At 37.6% G+C, this 27,814-nt stretch overlaps 1 protein-coding gene across 2 annotated transcripts; it reads right to left on the bottom strand.

Moving 5' to 3' along the window:
• On the bottom strand, positions 1-27,804 carry ANLN (anillin actin binding protein). 2 transcript variants are annotated; one of them, XM_042816984.1, is made up of 25 exons: positions 27,722-27,804; positions 22,944-23,097; positions 22,326-22,610; positions 21,604-21,950; positions 20,676-20,898; positions 19,711-19,904; positions 19,467-19,574; positions 18,868-18,985; positions 18,058-18,174; positions 17,197-17,423; positions 16,416-16,567; positions 15,975-16,122; positions 15,314-15,449; positions 14,748-14,927; positions 13,083-13,209; positions 12,124-12,172; positions 11,988-12,044; positions 10,593-10,631; positions 10,223-10,244; positions 9,179-9,291; positions 7,527-7,580; positions 5,439-5,525; positions 3,900-4,007; positions 1,702-1,874; positions 1-1,306 (listed from the first exon to the last, which is right to left on the bottom strand). In XM_042816984.1, the coding sequence occupies exons 1-25, from the start codon at positions 27,737-27,739 to the stop codon at positions 1,183-1,185; spliced, it is 3,360 nt and encodes a 1,119-aa protein (XP_042672918.1). In that variant the 5' UTR covers positions 27,740-27,804; the 3' UTR covers positions 1-1,182. The 2 variants fall into 2 exon arrangements, with proteins under 2 accessions (XP_042672918.1, XP_042672919.1); XM_042816985.1 differs by lacking the exon at positions 7,527-7,580.
• Positions 27,805-27,814: the final 10 nt, after the last annotated feature.

Below are 27,814 nucleotides of genomic sequence, written 5' to 3'. Positions count from 1 at the left end.
AAAAGAAAAGTAGATTTAAAAGCAAAAGTACAGTACAAAAGGCAGTTTAAGATAACAGAATTTAGTGTTTCAAGTGTGAAAATACAACAGCTAAACAAGTATTCCACTACTGCATTTGTAATAGTGGGGTAATCAGATAGTATTTCACTAAGAACAGTGAAAAGCTGTGAAAATAGCAGATTTTAACTGAGTAGTTTTGGCATTTTATGATGGGCCTGTAGTACTGTTTTTATATGCAATTACAGACATTTATGGCAGGAGGAAGACCCATACTTTCTGCCAGAGCATTAGTTGGTAGATAGCAGCTTTATAGTGTCTTACAGGAAAAGCTATTTTACAGCCTATTCCTGGCCCTCAAATGGAGTAGAATTCAAGCTTGTACAAATTGTGAGGTCCAGGAAATACCGACGTACACAACACTAAGGCTAAAATTTATTTTTAATATAGCAGTCCTAACAAAAATATTCAAGACCTTTCATTTCTATCAAAGTGCAATATACTGCATACATAATTCCACACCTGTAAACAACATAGTATACATGTCATACACTTATCCATACCAGGTTGTACGAGAAACAACAAAAATATTTAAAACAGAAGAAGCATGAGTATTGTGAATATCTCCTGTTCTGACCACAAGGATATTGTGCAAGCAAGAAACGCCTATATTGCATGCTTTAGAATGAAGTTACTATTAAATTCCATGCCTGATCATTATGAAAAAAGCCTCCAACATTAAAGTTCCTGCTTCAACACCTTTCTTCTCAGAGAACTCTGAACTACTCATCCGGGGAGCTGAGATAGCTAATAAGCTTGTGTTTTCACTAGCTCCCCCCTGGCCCTGAGCCCTGAAGTGCTATTTCCTGCAATAATTTAGTTTTTTTCAAGAAGAGAATGTACTTAGCTAAAAACACATCCCAAAAGTTATATAAATATTTAGCATATTTAGAAACAGCTAATTGTTTCCTACTATACTCAAAAGCTATGAAATAAGTTCTAAAATCCTTAAAGGGAGACAAAAATACTGCATAACAGCCCTATATAAAGGTATGTAATCTCTCTAATTTAAAGCTTAAGTGATCCAGATGACTTCCCACAGATTTTTTTTTTTTTAATTTTTTTCCTTTTTTAGTTCACACGGCCTTTTGCATAGGTGTTCTCTTCATGTTCTCCTTCCTGTGGTTAAAGCTTTCCAATTGGTTTGTAGCAAGCATCAGGTTGCCACATACGAAGGTCAACAAGAACTTGATTCAGCTTTTGCATCCAAAGGTTACGTTCTTCCTTAGTATCAGCAGATAGCCAATTCCTAAAAAGCAAAGAACTCAATGAATTAGATATCTCCCCCCCTTCTTCTACATAGAGGTTCAGAAAAAGGTCAAGCTTATTTACAGAATCCCGAATAGCAAAGGAAAAAATGAAATCAAGTACTCCAGAATTCTGTTAAGTTCCACTAAACCACCTGGCATTTCTACTTTTAAGAACAGAGAGAACTCAGCATTTCCAGAAGGTTGAAGCCTGATAATAAGACAAAACAGTACTAGAAGTGAACAAAATTTAAGTGTGACCCCCAAAATCTAAACATTTAAATGAGTGCTGCATCAGCGTGCCAAAATTGTAAAGCTATATTAAAACCATGACATGAGGCAAGACCATCCCTCCCTTTCCATAAACTACACGAGGTTCATGATTTTATCCACTTACTTTGTAACACACAGCGTGTCTCTGCATTGGCTGACAAGAGTCTCTTTATCATCTTCCCTCTGAGGACGGACAGTTATTAGTTCAAAAGTGTTGGGTCGGGCACAGAACTCCCTGTTGACAGGCTCAATCTGACGAGTCGTGCAGTTAGCCAAGTTTATCCGGCCCAAAGGATGCTGAAAGTCAAGTTCACTCATCAGTAAAGAACACTGCTATGATCGATCATGTTTTAACAGTTGTTTTTTTTTATATGAAATCTCTCCCCCAATAAATAGAAGTATTCTACTTTGCACATTGAAAAGAGCCATAGGTGAGGAAAAGCACAGACAATGAAATACACACTCCCATATCCAATACAGTTAACGAATTTATCCCTCAAAGGCTTAGACTTTAGAAAGATATATTCACACTTTTTCAAGAGAAGCTTTGCTTTTAAACTCTCATTCAAGAGAACTTCATAAACTCTAGAGAACTTCATAATAAAATCTAAACTGATTGAGCAAATGCTATCAAAGCCTACAGAAAGCAAGAACTTGAAGGATGCTTGCATCATTCCTGTCAGAGTCTATAAGCATACAGATTCATCTTTAAACATGCAACTAATACACTTAGCTGCAGAGTCCAGCTGCTTTAGCTCCCTCTGTAGTTAATGGCAGCCACTTTTAAAGAGCATTTCAACTGTCAAGGTGGTTATCCTTTGTTACTGTCTACAGAGAGAGGTTCAGCTGTACACCTAAAGTTAGTTACAGACCTCTGTTCCAATTCATCACACCTGCAGAATACATCACAGTACAGCAGCATCACAAGCAGCTCTCGAGCAGGAGAAAAGCTTGCTTTTTAATGGGAACATTCACTAAACATGGATAGTTGATATAATTTAGGTTACTGGAAAAAGGATAGCTCCATTTCAACTAAAATTAAGAAAGAATTTATCCATCAGAATGGGTATTCCCAACATGCAATGCTTATTTTAAACAAAATGTCTTCATTTAAAGCAATAATGGCCCAATACTGATATTTCTGACCTACGTCTACCATGCATAATAGACCAGCCATAAAGCATCTAAAGAGATTTTACCATTACTGTAGACAGTAGTCAGGTATATTCTCTTATATACCTGTATCATTCTCTTACTATATCTGTCACTGTAAGATAAATCTAGAACATTTTCAAGAACAGAACAGTCTGGAAGGCAAACCAAAGCAGCTTTGGTGGACTAAAGGAGAATAAGAATTTTTTTCCTTAATCATATCAATTTTCAGCTTTTTTAAAAAACATTATTATTACATTATAGTAAACAGATTATTTTCCTCTCTCCTGGCAAGGAAACAGAGAACACTGATATATTTTGGCAAATATCAGCATTTGGTCTTCCTTTGTTAGCTGGAAAGAAACTAAATTCAGGCATCTGGGCTGGCATAGAAGATCCATAAGAACCAAAGTTTGTCACAGTCTGGGGAGAAGAAGTGCTGTGCCAACAAACAAGTATTTAATGGAAAACTGCTTAAGTGAGTCAGAAAAACTCTCTTGAAAGCAGCCCTTATGGTAACTAGAAATGTTTCAGGGCATATTGCAGGAAAGGCTAAGGAGACAAGGTTCACCTTAGTGACAGATGAACCTCTCTGATTTGGCTCATTAGCCAGACAATAACAAAGGTTTATGTGAGATCTACTTAAAAGCATCAGTTTCAGCTATAAAACAGAGATCCAAGAAAGCAGAAACTGCAAACAACATAGTCCATAATTACAGCCATGCTTACACAGTATAGAAAGATTGTCCAATCTCACTCTTCTCTATATTGAGTGCTAAAGTCAATGTTTAGTCTAAAATGTAGGGCAACTGGATACAGCCTGCTTATTAACCTGTACAAACTTGGTCAATTTCAATTAAATAGCCTCCGCATTACTCACTTGACAAATACAGTAGGAAGTTTTAAGGCTAAAAGGGTAATTGAATACAGATTTTCTACTACTTTTCCCCTTCCCCAACAGATAAAACAGTCAGTTTCTACTTTTGCCCTTGTTTATGTCACGTTTATGAAAACAAGCCTTCTCCATCCCCCAAGGAAGCTTTAGAAGTTTGCATCTCATGCTTCGCATGTAGTTACCTGAAACCTTAACTACCAGTTATCAAAAAAGATCAGCAAATAGCATGAAGTATTACAGAACTTTACAATCTTGAGCCTTATGACCAGTACTACCTTCCGTTTCTCATCATCTGGGTACGTCCAGTAGGATATACAGTTTCCAGCAAGCACACACCACCGCCTGTGCCAAGCTCCAAACCCACTGACATCTTCAAACATAGTCTTGTAAAAAAGAAAAAACAAGTGTTAACGTTACACTGTCAGTTTGGTCTGTACTCAACTATTTTTTCCTGCAGAATGGTTCTGCAAATAAAACCCTTCACTGCAGTAAACTTACATAGGAGAAAATACCTACTGGGAGAGATTTCTAGTATATACTTATTTACCAGATAGGCTGGAGCCTTTTGACCAAAATACACCCATCACTGCTATTGCAAATGACTAGATTTTTTAATATTGACAATGTTAAACATTCCCTTTATTTTCAGATAATGGAGGGTAACACATAAAAGACACTTTCTCAATGGTTCACAAGCCACGTACTAGTATAGCACAAGCTACTGTGGCTATGTATTTAAGTCATCTTGACTTACAAGTTAGGATCTCAAAGTTTATATCTGGCTATTCCACAGGTTACACTCAGGAGGCCCACATGGTTTCAAAGAAACTAAAAAATAATCTTAATTTTTTTTTTTTTTTTTTGACAGTTTATTTTATAGGACGCAGGATTATGCTTCTTTCAAGGCCCATTTCCTTAGTATTACAATGGAAAGTCCACTATCTCCCTTCTCTCCCTAATTCTTCATGAACTGGTACAAAACGTTTTCTTCCAATTAACTTTCATATGTTGTTTTCTACTTTTTATAATTTAGATTACACATTTTTAATAAGGCAGGGAGTTTCCAAACTTTCACTTAGGAAAAAAAAAATGCATGCACTGTTCTCCAGGTTTTACATGCAACAGAAGTGTTTCAAAAGCAGCAAACAAAACAGGGGATATCAAACACTACAAGCACACAAAATGTTTGCATCTGAACAGACTTCATTAAGGAGACAGAATTGCTTGTAAAAAATTATGAAAACACTAGAATAAAGATAGTTCAGTGGCTTGCTGAAGTATTTTCATAACATATTCACTGCCATCTGCTGGATACAATCTCAACAACTCCATCTGTTAGACCCAAGCGTATTTTCCAAAGCCCAGCTTCAGAGAGAGAACTGCTTAAGGTGTCTCTAAAAAGTAGCTTAAGTCTGTGCATACAGTGAAGTAAGCATCTTTTGCCAGAGATAATCTGTTCATACCAGGGCAAAATAAAATCCAAGACGTCTCCTAAGAGCTTCTGACAGTGAAATTAGAAACTCAGGTCACATACAAATTACAGCAAAGGAAGTTGAATTGAAGTGTGGAAAACAAGCAAACTGTTAATAAGAAAAACGTATATAAGTTAAAAAGTGAATAAAAGGGAACAGTAGTAAAGACAGCTTTAATTTAGAAGACAAAAGAAAGGCTTTGGGGTTTGACTCAGGAAGAACAAATATAGTCAGCTAAGTTTTATTATCATCACAAATACATATGTGAAGTTACAGCAGTGAAGTGAGTATATTTAGTAAGACTTGTGTTTCCAAGGAAGGAATTTGAAGTGAATACTTTACCAAGAACCCTTTTTCCTCCACAGAAGAGTCCACTTGGCATTTTAACTTTAGATATATGTGACCTTCCAAAGGAGACAAAACAGGAACCTGCAAAAGGGTAAAACAACTAGTCATTTAATTTTGACACTCTCCAGCATCTGCTCTAGAACTCAAGCAAGCCACCTGCACCAGCATGTTAGCATTGTCTTGTTCTTAGGATCTCCAGCCAGAAAAAAGTGGTCAGCCTCAAGCAACACAGTAATGATCACTGATTGTTTCGAGTTCATTGAGAAGGTTTGAGAGACTTTTTGCTTATTAGCTTACTCAGGATGTACACACGAGCATCTAGAAGCAACAGGCAACCCAAGCACTGTTATGAACAACACATGGCAGCAGTCCACAGCCTGCGAGCTTGTGCCTCAGTTTGACATTAAGCTGCTTAGAAAACATAAAAGTGAGCTCAAAAAGGATTGGTAGTTGGATGCCATAAGCACTGTTGGTAGATATGGATGTAATTGTGACTACACAGATAAATATTTATACAAAAAAGCCTAGAAGGGGAAAAGTAATGAAAGCAGTTTTTCCTGAATGGCATTCAGTTGCTGAAGACCTGTGCGAAGTCACCTTTAACAAGATTCCAAACCCCACCTTCAGCCACTGAGGAAAGGAGATTAACTACTGTACCAGAGGCTGGCTGAGGGTAGCTCAGTTTCCAAGGAGCTTGAAGAAGAGCATGCAATAAAAATTAACTTTGGACTTCTTCCCCCAGCCTCTCCATGCATAGCATCCCAATTGCAATGAGTGCTCCTGTCACTACTATCAAAAAAAGAATTTACAAAAAAAAAAAAATCACAGTCCTTTTTCTACAAGCAAAAAGAGAAGTTGCTAATTAAAATAAAGAATTTGCAGCGCGCTCCACCTATAGTATATTGTTGCTACAACAAAAAATACTGTAATACTATTTTATGTCAGACAGAAGCACTTTGGAGATTTTGAGAACCATATTAGTAAAGAGCTGTGTGACAATAAAGCAAAAAGGTTGTCCAACAAACCAAACTTCTCAGTTATGCAGAGTGTACAGTACTAGTAGTAAACTTAAAAAGGTCTCAGAACATCCTCCTATTCATATGATAAGAGAATGTCATATTCCAGTCAGCAATGTATCCCCTTCAAGGCAAAGTGGAGAAGGAGCTGGGGGGAGGGAGGGGAAGAGGGAGGGAAAAGCAATCTGTTGAATAAACAGCTAAATGAGGAGTCCCTGGCTAGGCTAGCTTGCATTCTGGTGTGGTCATTCAGGTATCTGCCATAAGAAGCAGCTGGCTTGCTGTAACAGAAGATTATCTGCAGAGAATTTCATGATAACTCTCCAGTCACTAAATTTATCACTTCCTGAATTTTGAGAAAAGAAAAACATTTTTTTTTCTGAAATTCAAGCAGAGTTAGCTACATAATGCTACTTTCAGAAATAAGGAGCAATTCAGTACATTTCAGTGTATTTCAGTGCATTATTCTAATTCCCAGAAACCTAATAATGCATGCACCAAGTAAAATATTTCAATTGCAAATTTGTGTACAGGTAAGAACTTCACTTTTTGAGCACTTCCACAACTTTCATCCTCTTTTAAAAGGATTTAGTTTGACAAAAATTAGAACTGCTCACAATGACAGTAAGTTAAAGCAATATTTAGGTTGCTAGTGTCTTTTTCCACGGCCCCTCATCAGCAGAGTAGCTGATCTTACATTTCATGCAGTTCATCAAGAATTTGGCTTAAATTTCCTGACTAGCAGTCTTTAAGAAGCATCAATTTGATTCAAAGCCTCCCTCTAGTGATCTAGAAAGACAAGACACACTAGTTAAGGAAAGCCCTAAACGTTTTAAATAAACAAATTCTGGCAGCATCCTCAGCACTGTACAACACAAGTAGTAGAACTCTGGTTTTAAAGGCTCCTAGCATTGTGTTACATTTACTTATAAGCTCTCATAAGCTTTTTTTTTTTTTCCTAAAAAGAATTTTCAAACCATGCAGAAGATCAGAGGGCAGACATATAAGCAACATGCACTAGGAAGCCAGACTCCTATTTAGTGATAAACTAAGCAATCATAGCAACCTTGTCCCGGAACATATAGCTCAACAGTTCTCTTTCCTCCCCTTCAAAATTCATCTATGGAAAAAAGGAATATGCTCAGCATTATGAGAGTTTAAAAAAAAAAAAAAAAGAAAAAGAAACCTTAAGAAATTAAAGAGGGTGTGGGGAACAGCTATAAAGGAATTGATTTTTGTTCTTTCTAGTTTTAGAAATGCATATAAAATGACAGGAATGAAAACCGAAACCCGCTGAGTTAGTGGTTGATTTCATATTAGGAATATCTGAAGTTTATAAGCAGATGTTTAATACAGTCAAAGGCCAAGGTAAAAATGGAAGCCTGCAGAGATCATAATTTCACACAAGCTTTCCAACAAAAAGGGGGATTCTAGTTCACAGCTGTTCAAGTTATGCACCTGGAAGCATTTAACTAAGCTGTGTTTTCCCTAGAAATCTAGGTGAACACTGTGCTTGTACTCATCCAGCCCAGTGTTCCACCCTAAAGATAAATGTAAAAAGGTTCAAATCCAGACTGTCAAACAAATTAAAAGCTGTTTCCCCTTGTTCTCAGAACAAAGGATTTCTGATGACTAAACTACGTGCAAAGTAAGATTTAAGCATAGCTCTTGCTAAGAAGAATATTTATGCTGAAGGCTCAGAGTCAGTACTTCTATGTAGAAGCACTGCCATTCAACTGTAAGTTCTCAGACAGTTTCAAAAAAGGAATCTGAATCTATACATAGAAGGTAAACCTTCTGAAAAATCAATCTGAGATTGTTTTTAAGCTTGTGCACAAACCACTACTCTTACAATCTCATCTCTTGTCAGAAGCTCTTGTTGCAATACTACTATCATCACAATATGGTAGTTAGAATTCTAAGAGAATTTATTTTGATACTGCTGTTTGGACAGATAAAATTGCAATTCAGTGCCAGCATAAACTGTAGTAGCTTGTGAATTATCTTAAGATAGTTTTAGGACAGCTGCTGGCATTAACCTAAAACTATTTTAATGTTTAAGATGTTACAAGTTTACCAATGAATGCAAGAATGTAGTTTTTCGAACTTGTAATGGCAAGAGCCAATAAAGTTATTTGGACAAAGGACTAAGAATATAAAACTTGGTAATTGCTCTTGCAAAAAATATTGCTTGTTTCTAAAAGCTTAGTTGGGCCATGAAAGGATATTCATACTCTTATCTGAATTCATACTGAGGTTTTAAAGTCATTTAAATGCAGAGAACTTTAAATACTTCATCATCATTACAACACAGTACCTTTTTTATCTATTCAGTAATAAGCTGTTGATTAGCATAAGACATAAAAGCAACAAACAGCATGAAGTCTGTGTACACAAAGATGTCAACTGTATACATCAGTTTTGTCAGGGACAGCAATCAGTAACCAAATAGGACATTAGCTTTGCATAACCACACTATGCACTGATCTTACAGAAAAAACACCTATCATGACAGCATGCCTTTCTTTCTGATGCACCTTAAATTGATGTTTCAGTCATTTGAAGCTAATATCAGTAAAACCACCTGTGTTCATACATACACGTGTATATAATTTTCGGCCTAGATTTTCTACAACTTCAACTTTACCTGGGAACAGTAAACTCATTCTTTTTTCCAGCGGTATGTGATTACCTTACAAAGACAGTAATCTCCATTACCTTCTCCAGTGCAAATTTGGCATGTCCTACAGAAGACAACGACAGCTTGTGGGATCCAACAAGGATGAAGTTAGTAGTGCGCACAGCATTAGGGCCCCCTGGACTGGCCATGGCTGTGGAGAGAAGGTCAAGCCAAGCTGTAACACTACACACAACCAAGTAACTCTAAGGTGTAAGCAGGCTCTATCTGTACTGCTGTGCAAATGCTCTACTCGATCCACCAGAAGCTCTCTTCGCAGCGCAGCCCAGGCATACATTCAGACAACCTTTGTACACTCAATTCCTCCTCTCTAGGATCCTTTCTTTTGGTCAAAGGCTTTGAAACGTTTGCAGAGGATGAGATACGTTATCTTAAAAGGCCTCAGGGGAAAAAAGAGCATACTAGGGCATACTGCAAAGCACATATGACCTGCAGTAGGAACTTGAAGTTAAAGAGATTTGAAGTGACAACACTGCAGTTTTCAGAACTTGACCAACTATTTCTCTGCGCTGTATCAACAGAAGCAAGCCCTGTAGCTCAGGCACAGGAATGAGACTAGCTGCAGCAGTTTTGTAGACATTTCAGAGGTTGCTCATCAACTTCTTATTACTGCAGCTTGTACTAAGGTTATCTCAACTACCTCCTGCAAGTGTATAATGCATTTCAGAGATGTCAGAGAAACTGAGATGCTGCTGTCCTTCTTGCCAAGCATCAGAAACATATATATTGTTAAAACACAGAGAAGCAAAATTCCAGGATCTGAACATATATTTAAGAATTTCCAAGTTTATTCTATATTAGTCTGATATCAAAACAATTTAAGTCTCAACTTGTTTGAGTTGAGGAGGAATTTTAACCACAGGCATTAGATACAGGATATTAACTTTAATGCTGCAAAGAGAGCTTCCACTAATCATAACTCAGATATGCCAATGGTAACTGACATTGACATCTTCTCTTTATTACATGCAATTTCTATATTGCAAGTATTATTTATTGATACACTGCTTTTGATAGTAATGCTGCTTATTTATCTTGGTATAAGATGTTTAGATTTTGCTTACCTGGAGTAAGAAGGGTGCTTTTCTAGAAAGAGAAAAACAAAAGCTTAATGAGAAAATAGTTGGAGAATTTCTACAGAAGGCTGAGCTAGGTTACAGAGAAACTAGTTTTGAAGTTTTCACATTCTTAAAAACAGCTAGAAAATGAATCCAAAAAAGCATGTACTAACTATATTTTCAGCATTATTTATTTAGAGCTGTCACCAGTTTTTCAGCTTTCTTGAGCTGATGCTGAAGAGTTTGGTAGAAATCTGCACCATTACAGTTTCAAGTAAGGGACATAAAAGCCTGATGCAGATACAGGCTCGTATGTGGAAATACAGCCTCTGGAAGCTGTACACAGAGCTTGTTACAGTATTACATTCATACTTACAGAGGTAATAGATGTTAATAATCTTTTTGGAGTGATAACCTGCAAAAGAACAGGAGAAAATGAATGCACTTGGATTTCAAGCTACTGTAACTGTTCATTACATTGCCATGAAAATTATATCTTAAGACTTAGCATTTAAATTAATTTTAAATAGATGCTAGCTCTTGTTATAAGTCCTTGTTTATTGAACACAGACTCAGTGCAACAGCTTGGAACACATAGCATGCACTTGAAAAAGCAATCTTAATAGACATTTTTCCTTCCTGTAATAAGTAAATGCAACTTGTTAACAATAGATGATAATAGCACAAGTATAGAGCCATTCAATGTCCAGTTTGTTGTATATTACCTCTATTTTCATGTGAAATATCAAAGTTTTTTAAAAGGTTTTTTTAGAGGTAGTTCACTAAAATTAGAATTATATATGTGTCTGTTCTTGAACCTGAAAGATGAAAGCAGGTACAAGATGCCATTAGCCCTGTGTCAGCAAGAGTGCCACAAAAGCATTTAGTATTAAGTGAAGGTTCCTGCAAAATACTGCACAAGAAAGCAATATCCTGGACTGCTTAAGTAGTCTTATTTGGGGATACCACAAGAGTATGTTTTCACTATGCAAAATGAAAATATAGACTTCCTTAAAAAAAAAAAAAAGTCTCCATTTTCTCTGGTATGGGATTATAGAATGTATCCCACTACCTTTGAAAGACACTCAAGTTTTTCACATTTTTTTTTGCAGACAGATATCTCTAAAAGAAGGAAATAGGACCTAAAACAGGCAATCAATGCACACCCAACTGCTGGAATGGCAAATGAAAAACACCACAAGCCACTGGCATGTTGAGGGCTAACAAAGCCTTAATAAACACAAACACCTGAAACATGTATGTTATTCATGCTTAAATGCTTACTTCCAAGAGATTGTTAAAATAACATTTGCTTTAAAAATAAAGTAACTACTGCTTTTACTTAATATGAGGAAGAAAAGCATTATAGATGATCAACAGAGCGTTAGGACCAACAGAACTGCAGGGTAGGGCATACTGACTTGTGGATTTTGTGTGAATTGGAGAATAAGAGCACTAAATCACTACCAGAGGCAACCATATATTAAACCATATATTAAATATATATCTCTCTGCATTTTGCAGAACAATTAAGAATCTTTCTTCACTTTGTCCCCCAGTATATTTTAAACCCTAAGTGCTGCAAGCCCAAACCACTGATACCTGTAGGACTGCATAACCCAGCTGTTACTGCAGATCTTCTTACAAAGAAGAAGAGGAGTAAAAGCAAGAAGCAGATTGTTTAAAACTATTAGTCAGTTCTTCCTGAAAACTACAGTTGTCTTAGTGTACCCTCTTGATGCACAACACATGAATTTTGTGTTCCATTTACCTTAGATTTATTTGCTTTTTTCTTTTTATCAGTGCCTGGAGCTTCTTTTCTCTGTACCTACGAGGCAAAAAGGTATTAAGAAAGTACAACACATCATTTTCCCTTGCATATCCTCTTGACACAGACCAATACATACCAAACTGTAGACTTCTATATTTATTTCAAAGTCATTTGATACATCATGCCTAAAAGGGATGAATGGAAAAAACATGTTAAGCCACAGACTGCTGGAAAAGATGGGTCTTTTTTGTTTTTTTTTTGCTGTTGTTACTCATTACTACTTCCCTCCTCCTCCTCCTGATCCCTCAAATTCACCAAGGAATAGCTAAGAATACCCAGACTCTACTCAAAAGAATCTTAGTCATGGTGCTAACTAACAGCTAGTATTTCTTATTTGTAAACATTAGGTTGTCCCTGAAGGTCTGAACTCCTTTCATTTCTACAACAGCACTCCCCAGTGCAAGCAAGCCGTGTTGCTATTCTAAAGATCTCAGCATGTTACTACTTAAAGTTCCTTTCTACAACTCCATGAAAGAAAGTAGAGAGAAGGCAGGGGGTAGATAGAATACATCTACCATTTCTCAGAACATACTCTTCAGTCTGCTGCTCAAACATTTCTAGAATAGACTGCTTTGGCAGTAATTAGCCTGAAGTGAAAACTACATTAACTCAGTTTTTCAAGTCCAACACATTTTCAAAGACTTCACAAATCAAACATCCATTTGAACTCACATCTTTTTAGCTAACAGTAATTTCAGTTTGAACAATCCTTTCTCGTTTTCCGCCCTCCCCATCAAGACACCAAAACCAAATAGCTGCATGAAGTGTTAGTTGCTGCAAAGAACTCTCAGGAAAAGTAATTCATCTGTCACTACAGTTAATCCAGGAGAGAGCCATAGGAAAAGCAACAAATTAGCTTATGGTACAGATCTAGATTACTCTCTTAAGAAGTACATTGTGGCTATTTCTTATAATAAGATGATCTCACTCAATTTGTTTGCAGAATAAGGCAAATACAAAGATTTTCAGTGATATTTTTATAAATGCTTCACCATCAGAGATAGTTCCAAAATAGTATTTTGTACTTATACTTACATGGTAAATGTTGTAGTAAAAGTAAGTGCATCTCCATTCAGGGAACTGGCAGTACTTGCTAAGGGAGTTGCAACCATGTTTTCTGCTCCAGATCTGAGAATTATCACATAGTAGTAGTTTGCTGCTTCTGTAAATACATTTCAGATGTGCAATTTCTTTATTCAAGAGTTGTTCAAGTATCTCAAAGTCCTCCAGTATTGCATTACTAGTAAGTGTGCCTGTTTCACCCAATTTAAACACTTGTGTTAGTCAAGATGTGCTTACAAACTTAATCTGAACACAAATTGTTTTTCAGTGGTATCCATTGGTAGAATCATCTCCACAGAAATCACAAGTGCGTTAGTGTCTGGAACTTCTCAGGTCAGACCTGATACTACCCAGCCTTCAGAATAACTGGCCTAGAGTCCATTGATTTGTAGCCTTTATATTTGATGCTTTCTTCAGAAATAAAAGTGGTTTATAGAGTTTGTTCTAGTGCAAATGCTGCACTACCAGAACATATTCTCTATTGCAAGGAGTATTTAGAACCATAGACTTGCTCAGGTTGGAAAAAACCTTACAGATCAAGGCCAACCACAACATTAACCATACTACCCTAACAGGAATTACTGGCAAAAACTAAGTAATTCTGTAGGAAACAAGCTTATAAAATGAGAAATCTGTTTACATGGACAATCACAACACGTCAAGAGATTAAATTATGTCAGGTGTTTCCATTTATGTTCTTGGCAATGCAAACATTTTATGTCCTTCCTAATATACATTTGAATATATTAAAACTTAATGTACATTTTGCAATACAGTTAAGAAAGAAAACAAGAAAGGCTACATATGCATTCATTAATAGTAGTTTTGGAACAGATTTTAAACAAGAACTGTTCAGTAACTTTTGCTCTTATGTTTTAGTGAGGTACAAAGGAAGAACCTGTCAGAATTATCCAGCTACAATGAAATTTTGTGACAATTTAAAAATAGCACTGGTTACTGTGGGCTTGTAGATTCTCGTAAACAATCATTTGAGAAAGGAACTTATGTTCCTGGCTGTCTCTAGACCTACAGAGAGATATTGCCAGATACTGTTCTAGAGCAAAAGAAACAACAATAATGCCTTAATGATTTAAATATAACAGCTTAATAGATGCCTGGTGTTTATATACAGAACTACAGAATAGCTCAGGTTGGAAAAGACCTTCAACATCATCAAGTCCAACCACAACCTAACCATACTGCCTGAACTCTAACAAACCTGAGCACCACATCCAGACAGTTTTTATGATTGAAGTGTTGATAGAACATAAAAAAAAAAAAAGTAGTGATGCAGAAGTGATGCTATTACCATTTTAGAACGCCACAAAGGTCAGAATTTATTTAGTACTAGACTTGCATCCATACAAAAAGTCTAGGGAGGAAGAGGTAGACCTGAGACAAAATTTTACTTCCTTCCCAACAAAGTTACAGAGAACCATGGAAACATTTATTCTAAGATTGGCCTGGGAAAGTCACACAAGTTTCCTGAACATCACAGGTAAGAACAAGGATGCTGCTAAAAAAGACCAAGGAAACAGCAAAAGCCAACGAGGAGAAAACTAAACAACAGATGTAGTGAGGGAGGGAGAACAGCAAAACAGCAAGGGAAGGGGCATAACTTCTAGTTGCTACTTTTACCTGGTTTTTGAACTGTACCACACACAAAGTCTGCTTTTAGAGGTAGACGCATTTCTGAAATAGAAACAGATCCCCTGGATGGAGTGAAGTCAGAAGACGCTGACGCAGCTTTATTTCTTCTAAGAGGTCCCTCAATCTTCAGTTTATTTAATTCTTCCAATAAAGCAGTTCTCTTCTCAGCTGCGTAGAGAAATTAATGAATGAAAGTTGTAATTAGGTAAAAATACTACTAAACATGAGCGTCGAGATGCTGCGATTTTAATTTTGGGTTTGGTTGGTTTTGGTTTGTTTTAGTTTTGCTTTTTTTGCCATAAGTATGTAAAACGCAATGTAAGCATTAATCAACTTTAAGAATAGTAAAAATATCTGGGACAAGAAAAGTGCCAAAAAGTTCCCCTGCCTACTGGAGAAGGCAAAACTGAACAGATGTTATCTTCTCCTGTTTTCCAAAAGGAAGAACTGTAAATAAGCAAGTACAAAGTAATACTGTAAATTGCAGGAGCATATCACAAATCTTCATAAAGTGTTCAAGCTGTAAAGAATCGGACTTAAATCTAAAAACCTACTTGCAAGGAGAAGTAGTCTCTCTGCTTCTGCTTCCTCTTGTGACCCTTTTCCATGTTCTTCATCAAAACAGCAGTTCAGAGCTTGGCTGGCTTGGTAAATCACTGTCTGCTGCATGTTGATCTCATTGTTCAGCTCCTACAGTAAATTAGACAAATAGTAAGCTACAGAACATCTTGCAGTTCAATCTTACTTCTGCAAGAGAATACTCCAGCACAACTTTTTCTACCTCAAAGGGAATTTAAATGTAACATGGAATGAATGACTACAGTGTCTGTATGCTCCACATCCAGTCTAGCCTTCCCTTTACCACTGGAAGCAGCAGCTAACCAGAAATTCAGCAGTACACATGATGAGGCAGCATCAAAGATTAAAGTGCTGTTTACCGAGAGTGTGGTTACAAATCCTGTCAAATTCAGTAGGAGAAATGAAATATAACTCCCCATGTCTTATTCAAAACAACATCTTGTGTCCACCAGACAGTTATAGCATGACCCAAATCAGAAGATGTGTTGGTACAATGTGACTTGAGCTACTACATACTGTTAAATGTTTATGTTAGAATTGCAAAATCAGTTTATGTAGTGTATTAACATGTGGTCATCTGCAGGGTGAACTTAGGCATAGGAATAGAAAAACTATTTTTAAAAGCATATTAGATACCTGCATTTTCTTTTTGATATTGACTTGATCACATGGACCATTCTTTTTCATTTCCAGTTTGGAAGCAACATCTTCTTTGCGAACAATGACTTGCTTTATTGAAGGACGATCTGTTTCTTTGAATCTTTGAGATCTATATGCATCAACACTTAAAACAGAAAACTGGGTTAAAAAGTGTTTTCCATGCATATCAAGCTTTACTTATTCACACACTTATTTACATGTACATATATCATTCATTAATGCTTTCCATCTTGACGGTGAAATAAAAGCACTCTTTGATACATCTTAAGTTCAGGCAATATGAGGACTGCATAGAGGCAGCCTTTGGTAAAGGCTGACAGTTCCAAAAAGAAAAACCTACTTTTGTAGTTTAAGAAAAAAGAAGAGCCATGTCACATTCTTGATTTGTGCACTTAAGACAATCTTTGAGTTTATTACCTATACGGGAGGCTGCGATCTTCTGACAGAGAGCTCATGCTGTCTCCAGATTCTGCCCTGGGGACTTTAGTCCTCTGGAACTTCTCAGACTTTTGACTTACATCACTGACACTGCTATCCTCACCAACTGACTTACTAGGAGAAACAAAGACCTGGCAAGAAGACGATGTTGGATCATGATTAACACAGACAGATGTTTGAGATACATTTTCTCTTATATTTGCTTGTTTTGAGATTACATATAAGCAGTAAATTCAGAGGGAGCTGAATATTATTTAGCAGACCGTTTACAAATATTTTCTAGAACACAGAACAAGCTATTTGTTTATTTTTAAAAACACCAACAGATCACTGAACTACAGAATATTTCACCCTTAGCTTTCAAACCAGCACTGTTAAATAATTACTTCAGATTTTCTCAGGTAACTGCTTCAATAAACACACATACACAACTACAAGCCCAGTGCAAGTAACAGATTTATATATTAAAATTGGATTTTACAGGAACTTGTTTAATGTAGCATCTGACATGCAGTGTTACTTCTAGAGTCAAAAAGTAAAAACTTCAGAAACTTTACCTCATTAAGTTTTCATTAGCAAAATGTTTTTCGTAACTTCAGGATTTGACCAGGTATCACAATACCTGGATATATATATATATATAAATACCTGGATATATATATATATATATAAAAAATACTAAGATATACCACTGTTCACAACCAAATTGAACAACTTTCTACACTGAAGTCGTCCTTCCCCATCTCCCAAGAGCTCTCACCTCTGGACCAACAGATTCCACTAGAGGGGTTAACAGAGACATTGATGAAATATTGAGTGACTCTTCCTGCTCATCATCATCACTTTCACCCTCCAGGCTCATGCTCATTTCCTTCTTCAGCTTTTCTATGTCTGGACCATCCTCTTGAAGAATTCCAAAAATTTCATTTATCACTTTCGAGCTATTCATTTCATCACCAGCCTTCATTTCACCTTCACATACTTCATCTGAAAGGTGATGTTTTATAAATATTAGTAGCATCTAAATTAAATGTTTGTTTATATAACGGGACTAAAGAGTTGACAGACAAGCCATCCACTTTTGTTTTTCAAGTAATGTTAATTAAGAAGTGCTTATTATAGTCAGGCATGTGAGAAACCTGAAGTATACTTCCATTTAATATTAATATAATATATTTAATATAATATAATTTATAATAATATAATAAAAATAATAATATAATATAATATATTTAATATACTTTTACCCCACGTTCTGCATAAGTGATACAGGAAGGCAATACAAAGAGACATGTCAGACAAGTTACAACATTTCAGCTTATTAAAGTCTGAAACTGCAGTCTCCCACAGAGCAGCCATGTCTCTCCTTTCCCAATCAAGTTTAGTATCAGTTTTAATATTTCTTGAAGACTTAACATTCAGAGAAGGATTAAGTAACTAGTAGAATTAAATCAGGAAGCTTTTACTTATTCTTGTTTGATATAAACCCAATTACAAAGCAAACACATGAGTGTCAGTGGATACATAGTGAATGCATTATTCAGTCTTGACGGATATTAACACTGCTGGACAAGTGAGAACAGATAGCTAAGCAAATAAAATGCATCTAATCAATACAAACCATCTGGTTTCTCAGCAAGTTGTTCAAGTTTTGACACAGGCATCGCTTCTACAGGACTCTTTGGCTGAGTGACCATCAGAGAACTGGATTTATCAGTCTCTTCACATTTAGGAGCACCTAAGAATTTTATTAAAAAAAAAAAAGTCAATGAATATATGCTATACCTCCAATTTTATTTACTTTTTTCTTAGCATTGCGTTTCAGTAGATTGTTAATACAGCTGACAAGTTACAAGAACACTGCAAAATGCAGCCACTTGAGCAAAAAGTAAAATTAAACAGAAAACACAACATCCAAGCCAAGAGAAGAGTATCCCGCATTTATAGAAGCCCATTTGAGAGTCTGTTTGCCCGTGAAGTGTAAAAGGAGCATTTAACAAAGTTCATTCTGCTTTCATAGAATTGAAGGCTCTCCCAACCCCTAAATATTAGATGGGATGTCACAGGTATAACAAATCCTGTCACATCCCCTACTGTAAGAATTAATACAAGGGGATACTGAAGAAGGAACTGTTGGTGTAAGTTTGGTAAACTCATGTACAGTATAAATGAAATCTGTAGCTGATTGTTTTCACACACGCACTCTCAAATCAGCATACAAAATACAAAACATTGGTAAACCTACTGAGAAACAATGGCAATCTGTCTTGCCAATCAAGTAGTAAAGTATTATATGAGAAAATGTAGACAAATCAGCAACCACATAAGAGTGTACATAGGTCCAGTTCTAAACAAGGGTACTACTAACCTCTTTGACCATTTATGAATGCTACAGTCCTGCATTAGCCACAAGCAAAAAACAAATTCTTACCTGAAGATTCTACACTGGGAGATTCTACTGGCCTGTCTCCTGCTGGTGTGTCTTCTGCTGATCCAGAAGTAGTATCTGAACGAGGAGAACGTTTTGGACTACCCTGAGATGGGCCATCCTGTTAAAACCAAAAACAGGACATTCAGGTGGTAACATTTAAAGTGACTAAAAAAAGGTTAGCTACCTATCCAATATGAAGGAAGATTCTACTTATGCAAGAATGTCAGCTGAAATTCCAAGTTGAAATGGTTGTAAGAGTTTTTAGAAGTTGGTGGGGGATTGGGAAGGAGAAAGAATATTCATATATAAGAAATAAGTATGCTTATTTGTTAGATAATACTATAGGAAGTAACACAATAACCATCATCAAAAACTAAATCAATCAGCTCAAGTCAGTATCATTTGTAACTGATTCTATAGAAAAAAATGCAATACTTCATTAATAATCATATGAGCTACATGAGAAGCAGTCTTGTGTAGCCTAGATATTTACAATCCTTAGATTCCCATCTTTTACCTACATTTGTGCAAAAATACCTATGTTCAGAACACGTTAAAGCAATTCACACATCTTCCAATGCATGCAGCTAACACATTACCATTTTAGCTTCTGGAAGTTTTCTCTTAGAACTTTCACTTCTCTCTGCACTCCACAGATTGCCCTTATCAAATCGGCCACGAATGCATGCAAGTTCTCGTTCACGTTCCTATGCAAATAAAGGGGAATAGGAGAAGAGTTCAGAGTTTTAAGACATCAAGACATTGCAAACTTGTCAGGTAGGGAAAGAACAGTAAGAATCTTTCCCGAGCTTATAAGCAAGCCACGAATTTAGCTAGTCATACCTGCTTAAGCTGAAGCGCTAAAGTGGCAGTAGAGGAATTTTCATTTTGTTTGAGAAGCTTTTCCTGGATTGTCCTTGTGTTTGGGGTGACGATGGGCGTTCTGAACCCCGCGGTATTCGTGGAAGGACTGCGTGCACTGTTCTCTTGACAGCGCTCTCCAAAACGTTCCAGGAAGGGCTTAATTCCTGATCCCCCTACAAGAACAATTCTTTTGCTTTAAAAGAAGCTCTCAAACAGAGAAGTTACACTGCAGCTTTAGATCTCACTGGAAGTTCTCAATGAAGCAATTAAGATGCTCCTTTACAACTTACTGTTACACTCTATACAAACTTAACCTGAAGTGCAAATCACTGCTGTAATGGAACACAGAAGATATTAAAGCAGTAAATCAGAGCAAACAGATGCCCTCCTCTTTACAAAGACCACACGTGACCCTGCTCATTATTCCAATTGGTTTGTTTTTTAAACATTTCTCACTTGCATCTTTCATCTAAACAAGCATTCTAGCACCCAAGGGAGATACGCTGTTAGGAATCCACCTTACTTCACCGTTGAAAGGAAAGACACTATGCATCTACATGGCCTTCAAGAGTGGAAGCACTTCTTTTTGGTTTCTAACATATTCAGGCTTTTTTTTTTTTTTAACATCTATTGGATTTATACCTTAGCCAACAATTTGAAATACACTTTCAATAGCCTGTCATCAACTGATGTTAACAGCATACTTTTCAGACAGAACTATTAGATTGGTTTTGCTCTCAGGAGTTACTAAAAATACATTCAGGAAATACTCTTGCAAAATATGGAAGCCATACAATTTACAATTATCACAGACTTCTTCAATGAAGTTAGAGCAAGAAATAAGCATTACACAACATTATTGTAACTTAACTAGCATGTAGTTTTCAACATAGGTGATTTCAGTGACAATTCCTTGAACTCACTGAAGCTGAAGAACAGCTTACCTGGTGTTGTGGGTTTATCCTTAGGTTCAGGTTGCACATGTGTTCCTTTGACTGTCTCTTCTTTGGACTGAACCGACTGAGACAAAGTTGATTGTACCGTCTGTGTGCGTTTCTCAGTCTTCTGAGGGCTGCAGGGATTCTTTATTAGCTGTCGTGACACTTCAGATTCCTCACAAGCAGGAACAGTACTGCTTGAGGACTGTGTTATAGAATTATTTGGATCCTTAAGAGAAAAAGGTAGAATGTTAAGCTGAGACTGCACAATGTTAGTCATTCTCTCCAGAGGAAAAAAAAAAAAAAAAAGAATTAAAACTTTATGCAGAACATACTACAAAATGAATTCCACCAGAACAGAAAGGACTGACAACCATTGCTGTGAGCTATTTACAGCATCTCGATTAAATGTTTCAAACTCCTTCAGTATTGGGATCAATGTGTTTTTGTCAGATACATCAGGTAGTTTCCCACATATCCCTAAACCAGATAGGGCACACAGATTATTGCCATTTAGCAAGTGGCATAAATGGAACAGTAAGCATTTGTTACTAATAATTTCAGCATTTTGATTCCATTGTTATTCAGAGTTTCAGTTTGCTGAGAAATCAGAGTAAAATCCAAAAGGGTTGTCACTTTAAGGAATGTCTTTCCAATAATCAAAAGACAGCAATCAATTACTTTGACTTCAGCATCTACAAGACTTATATATACATTCCTCTTCAAGTCTCAAGGAATTCTGAACTGTTTCAGGTCTGTTGCTTAAAAAAAGAACACGTTTTTATCAAACAAAAAATAGTAAGTGAACTAAGATTACTCACACCAAATCTTTAAATTTGTTACCAACATTCAGGTTTTTAAACCGGTATGAATTAACGCTTCTCCCCCCCAGAACTCAAATCAATCCTTAATCAGCAACTAATCAGACACTCACCGCTATCTTTGAGTTTGCTGGTTTATTAATAGAAGCCTCAACAAGCCTTTGAGAACAGGATGCAGCTTCCTGCTTTACACTGCTACTATTGATTCCAGCAGATGCTCCACTTGTAGTGGACAATTTGGATAAACAAGTAGTGCCAGGCTGTTCTTGTGCATTGTTTTGCTTTGCAGATGGATGACTTAGGTCATCTTCCCAGGAGCCAATTGTAGCTGCAAGGTTAGCCAAACGGCCCCTTCTCCCAATAGGGGTACTGCTTGCCAGATCATTAGTTGCCCGCTTAGGTGGAGAAACAGACAGGTCCTTTGACTGGAGGGGAGACAGACGAGCACATTCAGAGGGATCTGGAAAAGAGAACACAGTCTTCTTAATTAAATACATTGAGATACATTTGAATTTTGCTCTGTTGTGAGTTTATCAACAGTTAGATGTTCCGAAGGCACTGAGTCTGATCAAGTGAAATTAAAGGCAACACAATCTTGACCAAGTACTTTACTAGGTTGACATCACTGTTGTGGTGAGCAATGCTTCACACTAAAAGGCACACATAGCACTCTGTTACAGTCAGTTTATTCATTTTAGGCTATGTCCAGTGCTGCCTACAAAACTTCTGCACAAAAATATTCGCACTGTCTCACAAAAAAAATTGTCTGCTAGCACACCCTATCATCAATGCAAATGCTGAATAATATTGCTGCTTTTCTGTAAGGAACACATACCCTCACTATCCCAGCAGCGTCGCTGTTCTGCCAGTTTCTGCATACGTGTTTTGACTGAAAGAGTTGCAGGAGTTTCTGACTTGGTGCTTGTTTTTCCTTTCTCAAAAGATTGAGCCGGTGAAGCCTTGTTGCACACAGTTCCATGCAACTCCGAGTTCATCACAGGAGAACGGTGGCTTGGGGAACTTGAAGGAACAGGCTGTGTATTCTCTGTAGTGGAAGCTTGGGTCTCTATATTATTGGAGCAGCGTCTCTTTGATGGCGATGGTTTAGTACTAGGTTTCACTGTACAAGTCAGAGAAGTCAAGCAAATTAGTATTCTAACAGTCTCAAACATCCTCAGTACAAAACTGCATTGCAAAGTTATGATGTACAAATAACCCATCCTTTTCTATTTCCACCAATTACAAGGCATTAAGTAATCATCTTTAACTAGCTTACTAATCATTAAGAGCATCTGCTCTCAGATAAAGGTAAACATTTATCCACACCCAGTCTTAGCAGACTGGATAAATGCACCCATTGCTATTTACTTTAGGATAAACACTGAGAGGTTTTCACAAGCCATCGTAACAAGGAAAAAAAAAATGGAACAGAACCAACATGTATGTAGGATACCTTCTTCATCAGGAAGAGGTGCCTGGTTACCAGTCTCTGACAAAGGCTCTCTGACCCTCTTGGTCTGCGCTGCAAGTCTCGCTGCCATGGCTGGCCGCTCAGCCATTTTCTTCTGCAGGTTCTCCCTCCTGGCACGGGTTCGTTCGAGCAGTTTCTGAGTAATTCAATCACAGATCACTATACACTTCAGAGTGCTAACAGTAACAGTTCAAAATCAAAATATTTCAAGTTTTTCTGTAACGAGCATGTACCAAAAGGGACAATAACAAAAACGTGTAATGATGACTACACTGAGACAAATGTGTCTCTCAGATGTTGATAACTGACCTACCGTAATGCACTGCTATGGAAATAGTTAAAGCTTGATTTTCTGTTTGGTTACCCACTTCTACTCCTGGAAACAGGAAAAACAGGTTTTCTACACCACCATCTATTTGGTTTTTCTGTCTTCCCCCTTTCTGTCACTGCAGTAACTCCTGAACTCCATACTTCTATTTGACCATTGCAATACACACATCTCCCCTATTTTCAGGAAGTTAGATCAAAGATAGCTCACAAGGCAGCAAATTCCAAGCTACCTTCTTGCTATCTGGCTGGTTAGTTCATGTTTGCAGGGTATCTGAAGATCGTTTTGCCTACTGGACAGATAACAGGTTCCAGCATTTCTTTCAAAGGGACGTCAATTCCAGTCTTATCATGTAGACACAGATCGTCAAGGAAATTGCTGAAACAGTGAAGTTTGAGACATCTACTTTTATATCAAAAAGCAGAAGAAGCTACCCAACAGATTACAAAGTTCCAGTCGTTGGCTTCTTAAAGAAATCGCACTAGAGAGACATAAGCAGTGACAAAAATAGAGGGAAAAAATATATCTAGAGCCTGAAGTATTCAGAAACACTTGAAAGTAATAATATTTCTTCCCTGAATCACCACATGATAATCTTAAGTTAGCAAGTCTGACTAGTGGGCTCCTGACCTGTTGCTGAAGAACATGTTCAAGACACCCAGTTGTCACTGACCTTTTATTTATTAAAAAAAAAAAAAAAAAGTTAGTGATCCCACAGTGTCCATAAGAAAAACAACTCTACAAATTAAATCCATGTTGTTAAAGTACAAAAGTAGCTACTGCAGCATCAAAACCAAAAGTGAACTTTGGTTCTGCAAGATTAAGTTGTGGGGAACTGATGTCTTAATTGTCCGAACAGAGATGATTTATCATCATCTTGTACAGGAAAACAAAACGTGTGAAGAGATGTCAAGTAACCTTCTGATATTCCCTAACTTTTGGGAATTTGAGTAGTATAATCACATTGCACATGAAATAGCTGTTTCAGTGAATGTTTTACACTACTGGAGGGAGATTCGTTATAGCATCCATGTTTGAAGTAACATCTTTTTAATGCTGCATTCGTAACTCAAGACCACAGTTTAGCCACCTGTGAAGAACACTTCATTCTTACTTTGATCAATATTTTAAGGTGCTTTGAAACAACAACAAAAAATTGTGCTATTGAACTAATGACCTCTAAAGGGAAGCACATAAACTGCACTTGTTCGGTACCACATAAATTATGGTGAGAACTGTACCAGCCATTATCTGGCCTGTCACATAGCAATTAAATACACATTGCACATTTTTAACTGTCTAAGGCTGAAGCCTCAAACAATGTTTCATTGTAGGGCAACACAGGACAAATGGAATGTCAGTCCCAACGATTCTCTGTCGAAGTATAAATGCTGCTTCTCTAACTTCCATGGAAGAGAAGTTAGGGGGAAAAATATTTTTAAAAGGGACACATGAAGTGCCTGGAATGCCTTCTCTGTAAGTTGCAGCCCAGTTGTTTCCACAGGCCAGATTCCCTATTCCAATCCCCAAAAGGTAGAGCTATAACGCATTCAGACAATACACTCATAAGTCCCTATACCCATTTTAAGTTCATCTGTATAACTGTTCTTTTGCAAATTCAAGTGCACTAAGACAGTATTCCTACAGCTCTATTCAAATGCAGTCACATTCCTTTCTGTTTTGTTAGTCCAGTGAGACAGAGCTTCAGTTGTTACAAATAGGATGTCATTTCACAGGAATGCACGCCTCCGTTGTTGAGCTCCAACTCCTACTGGCTTTTTCCATGCAATCGCCTTAATTCAAACTGCTGTTACGCACCATGAGTCAGCCAGCTACCAGAACTCGAGGCTTAATCTTAAGCTCATCATAGGTGTTTGTTCCTAATAGTACATTCTCCACACATCCCAGTAACAGGCAACATTTCAGAGCAGGACAGGCTTGTTTCATTTTATGTAGGAAATTGAAAACAACTAAGCTGTACTTAGAGGATCATGGCTCGTGTGCAAGAGCACATTATAAAATCACAAAACACCTTCCTGCTTTAAACGCTGATGGACAGTCTTGCTTTAAAAGTAGCACATGTTAAGTTACATACAGAAGCCATACCTAGAAACCTTAGAGAAGACTGCTCACAGGCTCATGAGTGACTACAAGAACTTGCTGCTGCTACCCTGCTATAGTAGCAGAATGTTGCAGGAGCAAGTTTCTGCGACACCGAAACAACTTCAAATTTCATGTATGCAAACCTTTCTCTGAGCAACTCAGTCACTTCTTTTTGGTCATCTGCCACACTAGGAAACAGTACTGTGCTCTACAATAAGTACTGCACAGTATAAATAAACTGGACTATTCCTAACTCTCTGTACTACCAAACACAGGCTTCTATGCAACAAAGTGAATTACACAATCAACTACCAACTAAGAGCCACAAGCATGCTCACTGTGATTCTAAAATAAGACTCCATCTCCTCAGTGGACCATATTAACAATTTGGCTGACACCCAACAGGCCATTAGATTTTGCTTGTAAAATTAATAAAAAAACATTATTTTTGAACTGTTTCATTTGAAAGCATTGAACACACTGAATCTTGCAGCAGCATCTATTAATCGAGACGAAGCATTTTTATTCTAAGGCCAAGTGATCAGCAAACAGCTTTGGCCAGGTAACGCTTGAATTAACGCTGCTGTACCTAAGCAACGTTTATAATGCCTCACCAGTTCCCTGCAAACAACAGAACAGTTGTTTACAAATATAACCTGAAAATAGCTAAACTAATAAAACTGATACTTAAAAGAAATAAAAATTAGGACATAAATACTTTAAAGCAGGTAATAATAAAGCCTCCTTATAAAAAGTCCTTTTTGAGAAAAGTTATCAAATCAAAATTCTGATGCAGTGGTCAGATTCTTATACAGCAGGGGAACGTCCTCCACAGCATAAGCATTCCTGGCAAAGCAATACCTCTCAGGCACTCTGCAACACCAGCAAATACTTGAATGAAGTTTACACTAAGGAGTGGCCCCTGAGTTGGTCACAGCTTTTCAAAGTCAGTTAACTACACAAAGGGTGTGTTGAGATTGGAATATTTCCCAGCATGCAAAACCATTTTAAACTTGATCCAGTATTCTGGACTTGCGGTTTTGTTTAAGACTAGTCTCATCATGTCACCCACTACCAATTAAGGAAGGAGATTTTAGATGTTTACACTTAGCAAGCCTTACATGGGAGCAGCATTAATCTGCCTTGACACATGCAAATCAGTATCTTACGAGTGATTTCTTTAAGCTGGACCTTGCAATCCTCCCCTGCTGAGGGCACCCGATTTATTTACAGGATGCCTATTAGAAATACAGATTATTCTTTCCTCCTTGATAAAGCAATGTACTTGATAAAGACTTTTTATTTCTTTTTATGATTAGATCTGTGGGTGTTTTTTTTTGTTTGTTTGTTTTTAATTAATTAATTCAGGCTTTGGTTAAACAGGGCATGCATTAAAAAGAGCACAGCCAGCAGGTCAAAGGAGGCGATCCTCTGTCCTGTCCTGAAGAGGCCACATCTGTGTCCAGTTCTGGGCTGCCCAACTCAAAATACAAATCTCCTTGAAAGAGTCCAGCAGAGAGCAAGAAAGATAATAAAGGGCATGGAGCCACCTTGCTTATGAGAAAAGGAAGAGAGACCTGAGTCTGTTCAGCTGAGAGAAGACTGAGAGGGGATCTGAGCAGTGTTTATAAATAACTGAAGTGCAAGAGGCAATTAGATGAAGCCAGACACTTTCCAGTGAAACACAGCAATAGGACAAGGAGCAATGGCCAAGAACTGGAACAGATGAAGTTTTACACAAATACACAGAACTTCTTTATAGTGTGGGTGACAGGACACAGGAACAGGCTGCCCAGAGAGGCCGTGGAGTCTCCTTCTTCAGAGATATTCAAGACCCATCTGGACGCCTGCCTGTGTGACCTCTGTAGGAACCTGCTTCAGCAGGGGGGGTTGGACTCCATGATCTCCAGAGGTCCCTTCCAACCTCTGCCACTGTGAAGTGCTGTGTATTCAGAAGCATTCACTTGTACTGAGGTATTTCTGAAAGCCATCACAAACCAGCTCTGCAGCTTTACACCTATCTCACATGGAAGCAGAGTACAGCGCAGCATTCTTAAGAAGCCTTCAGCCCTCATTCAAGCCAGCCAATTCCATTTGTGTCATTACAAGCCTGCCCCGTTAAAGAACAAAAACGCACATGGAAAAGGGCTTCTCTTCCACCAGCTCCTGTGTGAATAACCCCTCTGTCCTGCACAGCAATAAGGCGGAACGGAACAGAGGGCCGCTCGCAGCCTTTAGGAAAGCCTGAGAGAAGCCGTAAGGCAGCCCGGCTCCCCGCGGACCCTCCCCGACTTTCGCCCCCGGCCCTCAGGACTGAAGCTCTCCCCACCTCGGTGAACGGATCCATCGCCGCTACTCCGGCCGCCGCTCCCTTACGCCGCCCCGAGAAAAGCAAAAACCTCCACCCCAACCGCTCCGCGGA

Source organism: Centrocercus urophasianus, unplaced genomic scaffold (genome assembly GCF_019232065.1).
Source record: "Centrocercus urophasianus isolate 14NV4802_14NV808 unplaced genomic scaffold, USGS_Curo_1.0 seq_16, whole genome shotgun sequence".
Classification (NCBI taxonomy): Eukaryota; Metazoa; Chordata; class Aves; order Galliformes; family Phasianidae; genus Centrocercus; species Centrocercus urophasianus.
This window is presented reverse-complemented; position numbering and strand designations above follow the sequence as displayed.

Bases quoted from the DNA above. Each gene is read 5' to 3' on its own strand.
- ANLN (XM_042816984.1), bottom strand. The intron at 12,045-12,123 runs GTATGTATTGGT...TTTGCCTCGTAG, and splicing joins ATATAGAAGTCTACAGTTTG to GTACAGAGAAAAGAAGCTCC. The intron at 10,632-11,987 runs GTAAATGGAACA...GTTCTTTTGCAG, and splicing joins AAAAAGCAAATAAATCTAAG to GTTATCACTCCAAAAAGATT.